The sequence below is a fragment of the Chaetura pelagica genome, unplaced genomic scaffold (genome assembly GCF_000747805.2).
Source record: "Chaetura pelagica isolate M959 unplaced genomic scaffold, ChaPel_1.0 scaffold90, whole genome shotgun sequence".
In the NCBI taxonomy this organism is placed as follows: Eukaryota; Metazoa; Chordata; class Aves; order Apodiformes; family Apodidae; genus Chaetura; species Chaetura pelagica.
Window position 1 is genome coordinate 1,269,795 of NW_009953496.1, and position 8,855 is coordinate 1,278,649.

Genomic DNA, 8,855 nt, shown 5'->3' on the forward strand with positions numbered 1-8,855 from the left:
GGGAAAGGAGACGGCAGCTCTGCGGTGCAGCCCCAGCATCCAGGAGGTTCCCCCTGGTTACCTATTAATCCCCCTAACGCATTCTTTCCTTTCCCTGACGTGAAACTCCTGGTGCACACCAGAGAGCTAAATTGTTTCATCTGTCCCGGGCAAGCCCAGATCTGGCTGAAGCAGCGAGCCACCCAGGTGCCCTCAGTGACTGGGGGGGATGCAGGTGCGTGGGGCGGCTGCTGGCTGCCTTTAGACTCGTTTTGTTACATCAGCAAGAGTGGACCTTCGTGCCTTTGCTCCCTCCCCCAGCCGGTTTTTGCTGTGCCTTCACCTCTCTCCTCCTCCCCCACCTTCCTCCCCTCCACTCGCAGCGCGCCCCTCCTTCCGGGCTGCCACCCCTCCTCTTCCAGTCACAGGCTTTAAAACTTGTTAAAAGCTCTCCCCGCGTTCCAAGTTAGAAAAAAGTTTTACGAGGTATCAGCACTTTTCTTTCAAGGCAGGATGAAAAATACAAAGCGCTAGACTTTTAAAGTTTAAATAGACAGGTCTGAGTGCCTGAACGTGCTCTTCCATTTTACTTTAACCCTCCAAGAAGTATTCTGATCCAGTTTCACTGCTGATCAGCAAGGGTAAGTTGAAAGTTTTCCTTTTTCATCTGTTTGGGTATCACTTTTTCTGAAAACACTTTTCACCCTGAGAATTTGTGTTACTCAGCTGAGGGAAGAACTTGTTTAAAAATACACATCTATAAAAGCCTAAGTTCTCTTAAAGTGCTGGGCTCAAACTTGTAGGAATTCTTCTGGGCTCATTCTTGTAGGAATGCGGTGATCTTTAGCTGCAGGGCTGAGTTGCAGACTTGTTGCTCGTGTTTGGGTGAGATCCGTCCGTCCTTCGTCTGACTTACATGGGCTCCTTTAAAGAAAAAGCCGAGGTGCTCTCCAGTCTCCTCGTGTTTTACTGAAATTGCATCAGGAGTTGGTACCTTGTCCTGGGTGCCCCACACATTTTGCTTTCATATGGAAATCCTGACTGATGCCTACTAGTTTGTGCAGAGCAAAGTTCTTAATTAGGTGCTTTGTTAAATGCTGCAGCTACCGAAGTGGTGACTTTCACGTGGTCTTTCTGATAAGTTTTCTCCTTTTTCTTTAAAATAGATGTGATGAAATCCAGACGTAGGTTATGGATTTTTAACCTGCTTTGTATATAGTTACTCTGTTTTAGCAACCTCGGTGAGGGATTTTAGAGAAGGAATGTGAGATACCATGATATGCCTTACCACGTTGGCAATGTCTGAAAGTTTTGGGTGGATATAAATGAAAGTTGTCTAGGAAGAACTGGGGAAGAATATCCACGATATGTGTCATAATCCCTATGTGACTCATTGTCTTTATATTACCTGGAAGGCTAAAATACCGAAATGCAGAGGGGAAAAAAAACAAAACAACCAAACAACAAAACAATAAAAGCAAAACAAAACAGCGCTTGAGCAGCATCTCTTGGAGAACTAAAGAGCTTTTTACATTGCAAGGCTTGGAGTGATTCCTTATAGCGATTGCTGCCTGCTGCTTGCCAGTAGTTAAAAGAGCAACACGAGGAGGCAGGGAAAAGAGCCTTCAGCTGAAAGACGAAGCACTGAGTCTATCTTATCAAGTAACACGTTCTCCTCTTAAGCAAGAATATTGTGTGCTTACGTGTGTCCTCACATTTTGTCTTGAGATAACCAGCGAGCCTCTTGGAATGGCATATTTCGCCTGAGGAGTTGCTTTAGTCTTTTTGTACGAGAGATTTATGACGGAAACCCCCGGTAACTGGGACAAAAAATGGGGCCGCAGACACCTTGTGCCTGACTTGTGTGTGTGCGTGCGCACAGGGAGCAAGTTGGAGGACTTGCGTGAAGCTTTCATCCTGCCATTTTTAACATCTGGACAGCACACTGCACTGCAGAATTTAAGCCTCTAGTCTTTGGGATGTTTACTGAAGTGTTTCCTTTAGAAACTTCAAAGCCAGACACTGGCACTGACCCATGATACCTAACAAGCATACAAATGGGAGAGGGGTGAGCAGCAGGCTGGGTTCAGGAGAGGGAAGAGAGGGACACAAGGGGTTTGATTTGTGACAGAAATCTCAGTGCTCCTACGGTCAGCAGCACAAACAGCTTCAACACTATAAAGTTATCTCGGCTCCCATATTGTGCAAGACTGAAAGATTAATTTTATTTGTCTCTGAAATGAAGGTCAGTTTAGGCCAAGGATTCCAGTGGGCATGAGGAAGGTTAGATGACATTGAGCAACGTGTCTGTTTCATCAGATACATTGCTGTCTTTCCCCCACCCTCTGGTATCTCCTCCCCCTGTTACCCACTGAATTTATCTCTCACTAAGCCCCCGATCTGTTGTTTATGCCACGCGTATGTTCTGGAAATTCAGATTTCAAAATCTGTGAGCATCAGAGGGCCCGAGGGCCTCTCAGGGAGTTGAGCGATTCTTCTCTTAATTCCAAAGTGAGTCAGGAGAGGGATGAATCTACGCAATACACAGACTTGTACAACTACAGAATGTCTGAGAAAGTGCTTATGGTTGCTTTTGGTCCTTTTCAACTATGCTTTAGAATGAAATTGGGTGGAGAAGATAAAGGTGAGGCAAAGGCTAGGGGTTTGATCTGCTGGTGTCTGACCACCAGACGTTCTAGCAGGCAATGAAAAAAGCACACATTTTTGATACTTCTGAATTCTAGGTAATGCAGCCATTTAGTGCATAATCTTTAACCGGTAGATGAAACAAACTGAAGCTCATCTGTGAAGCTATAAATTACCTTCACAGGGAAGTGTCTGGAAAACATTTAATGATTCTTGAAGATTTCAGAAAACTAGCTTTCCTCATTCCAGCCCATCCAAACCCTCTCAGTTTTTCACATCAGCTGCTTTCTCTGCTATGCGGGTTGCTTTTGGGAGCTACAGAAGCTGATTGATGTTCAAGGTCTGGAATATTCTCTTTTGTTGGCTATTTATATGTGTAAGCACACAGGAAAAAGGCAGGAAAGGTAGGAAAACCAAAACTTTGGCCTGTTTCCCTCAGCTGCAAAATCCCATTTTAGATCCCGCTCTAACCCTTACTGCTCTTGCATCCACAAGCTTGTGACCTTGTAACACTGTAGTAGAACCTAGGCATATTCTAAGAGCATTGAATTTGCATTATTTGCAAAAATTAAGAAGATGACATGATGAATGCTGTCCATAAAAAAAAAAAAAAAAATAGTTCTAGAATTTTTAATTGTTGCTTACAAATCAAATTTCTTATATGTGGTCATCCAAAAACCCACGCAGATGAATGCTGTCGCATCTGCTGCTCTGTGCCTTTTTTTTCCCTGTCTTTGCACACACAGTAGGACCTGGAATAAATCCATCTTTTAAAGAGTTTACTAGTCTGGCATTAGTCCATCTTAGAAACAGGTTGTAATCCTGTAAAGTAATAATTAGTAAGAACTCTTGAAACACAGTTCAGCATCATCAGTCATGTCCTTAAATTCCCGAAGTACTGAAATTGTACCAAGCAATCGGGTCAACCTGTGTCTTTCAGTGGACTCACTTGAAGTGTTTGAAGTGTTAAGAGAAGTTTAAGTCCTGAATGCTGAAGAACTTTTCTTTCATCTATTTCAAACTATTTACAAAGCTAGAATACTTAAATAAGTGTTTGATACAAAACTTCTGTTTAAACCTAGTAAACAGATATTGTTATTAGTTAATAAAAATGGTCTTTCGTTTCCCCTAAAGTAAACAATTTAGATCCAATGAATGGATTTTCTCTACAACGAAACAAAGTACTGTGTTTCATAAAGCAACAGAATCCACTTAAGCAAAGGAGTAATATATTTGTGCCACCACAAGGTCATCTGATTAACAGTACAATGTTTTGAATTGATGTGGGGCTTTTTATCACTGGCAAAGACTAGCATGTAACTCATCTCTTTAAAAATGTTGCTTTTCAAAACTATGTATGAGTAATTCAAGCATGGAATGTTTCCTTTTGGCATTTATATTGCCAGAGGACATAAACGAAACTTAGCAATTTTGCATGCTGAAGCAAATTAAAAAATAGGTAGTAAATTCTCAAAATATTTTAGGTGTGGGGTTAAGTAGGTCAAAACTGAAGTAAATTATGTTGCATTAATGGACCAAAGTGGAGCATAATTAAAAAGCAAACAACACATAACTGCCTAGAAATAACATGTCCTCTGTTCTCTCAATCAAACTTTCAATCTGAAGCAACATTTAGACAGTAAAAAAATACATCGAGTCTGAGGAAAGTCTGCTAATGCAGTAGTTTGGGATAATCTGAAAGCTGACTAATTAAATCAAGAAGTTGTTACTTGAAAAAGGTTCCTTCTGTCCACTTCTAGGACACAGAGCAAATAGCTCGCCTTTAAAACAAACTTTACATGTTGTATAGTTACAGGCTGTTCTCTGTTTCAACAATCCCAGCCTGAGGAGGAACGTGGTCACATTTCATTCCAGCCTTTCCAGAGACTTCCACACTGGTGTGCCCGACTCTTCCTCTGCCACCTTGAGCTTATAAAGACAAGCTTGCCTTTCCTGGGAAGGACCAAAGCTAGGGATGGCTGAAGGGGTGTTGCAATCATCCCTCCCAGCGCAGGCTTCCAGATGGAAAAATCTGAAGCAGGCCTGGTCCTTTGATGGGGTTTCATTTATGTGAAGACCTAATTACATGGGGAAGGGTCTGCACTCCACAGTGGAAAAGCTTCAGAGCAGGCTGTCTCAGCAGGCTGAGGAAACAGCCTTGAGATGTTTTGCAGGGGTTCAAAGATAATTGGCATTTTGGAGCTGTTGGAGCGAGCACTTTAAACACTTGTCTCCCATTGCTTGCTCAGACTCTTTCCGATATGGTGTGTTTTTATTTGGCATCTGTTGTTATGATTGAATTTGCCAGACTTACAATCTTCTGTTTCCAGTGACTCACTGCTTCTTGAAAGAAAATCTCCCTGGTGGTAAAATTTCCTATTTTATGAATTATCCAAAAAGGACTTTTTCTATAAATGACCTTCGCTAGGGACTATATCCGTGATGCAATGGGAAGGAAATAATTTGCACATTATCGAAGCTATTAATACCAGGAAGGCATTACTCAGCATGCAGGGAACGAATATCTATACCCAGCAGCATCTGCTTGAAAAGGGAAGCTTTGTGATTGTTTTTGAAGTGCCTGATTTCACATGCTTGTTCATGTGGGGCCAGTTAAAATGTAAGTTTTTATGCAGATAAGATCACTATTCTCACATTGATAAAAATCCTATTGTGAACTTTGTTTTTCCTAGGACTCTAGGACATCAAGTAAACCCTTTCATTTGTTTTATATAATACTGTGTTATTTCCAGATATCCCAGAGAAGAGCTGCCTGTGTCCCAGAAATACGCACTTTAAAGCTCAAGTAGAGAGAGAATAAATTCACTTGCAGTGTTCAACACTTGGAATGCAAACTGTGCGCCAGGAGTTGCCTTAAAAACAGAACGAGCTCATTTACCTTTTCTTCTTGCTAAATCTTTTTCCTTTCAAAACAAAGCAAAGGAATTTAAATACAAAAAGATGCAAATACAAAGCTGAAACTACAATAAATTAAGCAAATCCTAGATAAACAGGAAACCAGTTGCTCCAATATGGTAACATGAGCTTTGCTGTGCTTCATGCATTTACTATTTTTTGTTCCTTCATAAAAGTATAGGTAAAGAATACTAATTTTGATCTTCATGCTGCAAATACTGATGTATGAACTATTTAGATAGCAAGTTTTTTCAGAAGTTGAGTATAGTATAAACTAGGCTTCATTAGGAACTAGAGTCTTAAATGTGCTACACGCAATGCAGTGATATGCAAGAGCTTAGTTTAATCTTGCTGTAAGAAAAATAGCACATATTTCACAATGATAGAAGTTTGGGCATCTGACCCTAACATTAGCTTAATGTAACCTTTTGTATTTAGCTTATACTGTGGCTTGCTTTCATTTTGTCTTACAGAGTTAACAAAAAAAAAAAAATGCTATGAATGATCCACACTGAAAGAGAGACATTTTTCCTTGATTCTTAGCATATTCAGGCAGTGTTGGTAATTTCTATGCCCTGCTTCAGGTGGGTGTCAGTGGCTTTCTACTTGAGGCAAGTAAGTGTAGGTTGTTGAAGTGAGGGTGCCACCAAGGAAGCCCAGCCATCCACAGTGGCAGCTGAGCGTTGTCATGGACTTCTTGAAACCTGGAGTGGAATTGGAAACCTCTTTTTTCATTGTACGCTCAGACATTATATGTCACCCTGACTTCCCACTCCACCTGCAGACTAAACCCTAGTTTCTCTTCAGACCTGTAAAACAAATTAATTAAAACAAAGCTGACATCACTGCTCTATCAGTATTGATCTGTGATTGAGTGTTATCAAAGGTATTAAAACTCTGTCTTAACTGTCACTTTTTCTTTTTTCTTTTTTTTTTTTTCTCCTTTCTTTCCTTTAGCCAACATCCTGTGAAGATGGGTGATTGGAGTGCCTTGGGAAAACTTCTTGACAAGGTTCAAGCCTACTCTACTGCAGGAGGGAAAGTATGGCTGTCTGTCCTCTTTATTTTCCGAATCTTGCTGCTGGGGACAGCAGTCGAATCTGCTTGGGGAGATGAACAATCAGCTTTCCGGTGCAACACTCAACAGCCTGGTTGTGAGAACGTCTGCTATGACAAGTCCTTCCCCATCTCCCATGTACGCTTCTGGGTTCTGCAGATCATATTTGTGTCTGTACCTACCCTTTTGTACCTAGCACACGTGTTCTATGTAATGAGGAAAGAAGAGAAACTGAACAAAAGAGAAGAAGAGCTCAAGGTGGTTCAAAATGATGGTGTGAATGTGGATATGCACCTCAAGCAAATAGAAATTAAGAAATTCAAGTATGGGATTGAAGAGCATGGCAAAGTGAAGATGCGTGGGGGACTGCTCCGTACTTACATCATCAGCATCTTGTTTAAATCTGTCTTTGAGGTGGCTTTCTTGCTTATACAGTGGTACATTTATGGGTTTAGCCTGAATGCCATCTACACCTGTGAGCGAGACCCGTGCCCGCACAGAGTGGACTGTTTCCTCTCCCGTCCAACTGAGAAAACCATCTTCATCCTCTTCATGCTGGTCGTGTCTCTGGTGTCTCTTGCCTTGAACATCATTGAGCTTTTCTACGTGTTCTTCAAGGGTGTCAAGGATCGTGTGAAAGGGAAAACCGACCCATACTCCCACAGTGGTGCCATGAGCCCTTCTAAGGACTGCGGCTCCCCCAAATACGCTTATTACAATGGCTGCTCCTCCCCGACTGCCCCCTTGTCTCCCATGTCTCCTCCAGGGTACAAGCTCGTTACTGGAGACAGAAACAATTCCTCCTGTCGTAACTACAATAAGCAAGCCAGCGAGCAAAACTGGGCCAACTACAGCGCGGAGCAGAACAGAATGGGGCAGGCTGGCAGCACCATCTCCAACTCGCACGCCCAGCCCTTCGACTTCTCTGATGAGCACCAGAACACTAAAAAACTGGCGTCGGGACATGAGCTGCAACCTCTCACCATCGTGGACCAGAGACCTCCCAGCAGAGCCAGCAGCCGAGCCAGCAGCAGACCTCGACCTGACGACCTGGAGATCTAAGCTTCTAGCTGCAATACTTGTTCAACTATGAAATGACATGCATTGAAAGATGCAGTCAGTGCTGATCTTGTTCCAGTCGAGGTGGTACTTAAGTCTCAAGCAGGAGATTTTAACAATCATAAAAACAAACAAGCAAACAAACTTTTAAAATACTTGCTGTTTTTGGGGGGGATGTGGGGTTGGTGTGGGGTGGTACAGTACACATTGGTATTTAATGTAGCTGGTTTAAAGAATTTAAATACTAAAAAAACAAAGGAAAAAAAAGGAAAAAGATAGGTAGTCAGTACTAAGGTAGAGGGTTGTTTTTCTAGAAAAGCTGTAAATATCTGAGTGTATGTGTGTACTATCATGTTTGTTTCTAAAGAATCTTCTGTAATACTAAAACCCAATAATAACTGAACTCACGTTTGTCAGGGTGAAGTGCTGCCTGAAGATGAAAACCTTTTTCCTATTCAACAAGCAAAAAAGTCCAGGATTGCCTCTGATCATTTCCCTGTCAAGAACATTCCATTCTTAGAAAGTGCACTTTGAAGGTAAACTTTCATATGTGGTCCTCTAGTTTGTCTAAAGGCTCCCATGAGGACAATCTACAGCCTTTGAAATATTCAAATCTAATTTCAGACATGGCCCACCAAGAAATACTTTGGTTACCTGCTTTTCCAGCCCTTCATGCAGGTAGATTTTGTAATGTAAGTGGGATGGCTCCACACTTGTAGAACCAGCAACCACAGTCTCTTGCCCACGGCGGTATTCGTGTCCTGCTGCTCACGTATAGTCTAATTAGCATCATATAAAACTCAGTTTGCTGCAACTTGCAGATTTAAGCCTTGAGACAGGCAAGCAACTGCCTTCAGTGAATTTTATCACACCTTTATGTACATTGAGGGTATACACATTTTTAGATGTGGAGGTAAAAGTATACACAAAACAGTCTTGAAAGCATACGTTGAGAAATAAATGCACACCAATTACTTGCAGTTGACACTTTCTCATGGATGTTGTGGAGATGTGGGCCACTGTGGTGTTTACATTCTCTGATTCCTTCAATGCAAGTGAAGCACGTCATTATATTTTTTTAATTCTATAGAAGATTTTTCATGTATCCTAAATGGATGCTTTTTTAAAAATAAAAAAAAAAAAATAAGGGCCTAATCCTGGATGTCTTGCTCTGGAAAGTCTCTCTTTTAAGTGAGTG

General features: G+C 41.6%; 1 protein-coding gene across 1 annotated transcript; it reads left to right on the top strand.

Annotated features, from left to right (window-relative positions):
• The first annotated feature begins 388 nt into the window (after positions 1 to 388).
• Positions 389 to 7,910, top strand: GJA1 (gap junction protein, alpha 1, 43kDa). The gene is made up of 2 exons (XM_009999092.1): positions 389 to 620; positions 6,499 to 7,910. Exon 2 carries the CDS (start codon positions 6,515 to 6,517, stop codon positions 7,658 to 7,660), a length of 1,146 nt encoding a protein of 381 aa, XP_009997394.1. The 5' UTR covers positions 389 to 620; positions 6,499 to 6,514; the 3' UTR covers positions 7,661 to 7,910.
• Positions 7,911 to 8,855: the final 945 nt, after the last annotated feature.

Coding starts and splice junctions, on each gene's coding strand:
- GJA1 (XM_009999092.1), top strand. CDS start 6,515: ATGGGTGATTGGAGTGCCTTGGGAAAACTTCTTGACAAGGTTCAAGCC.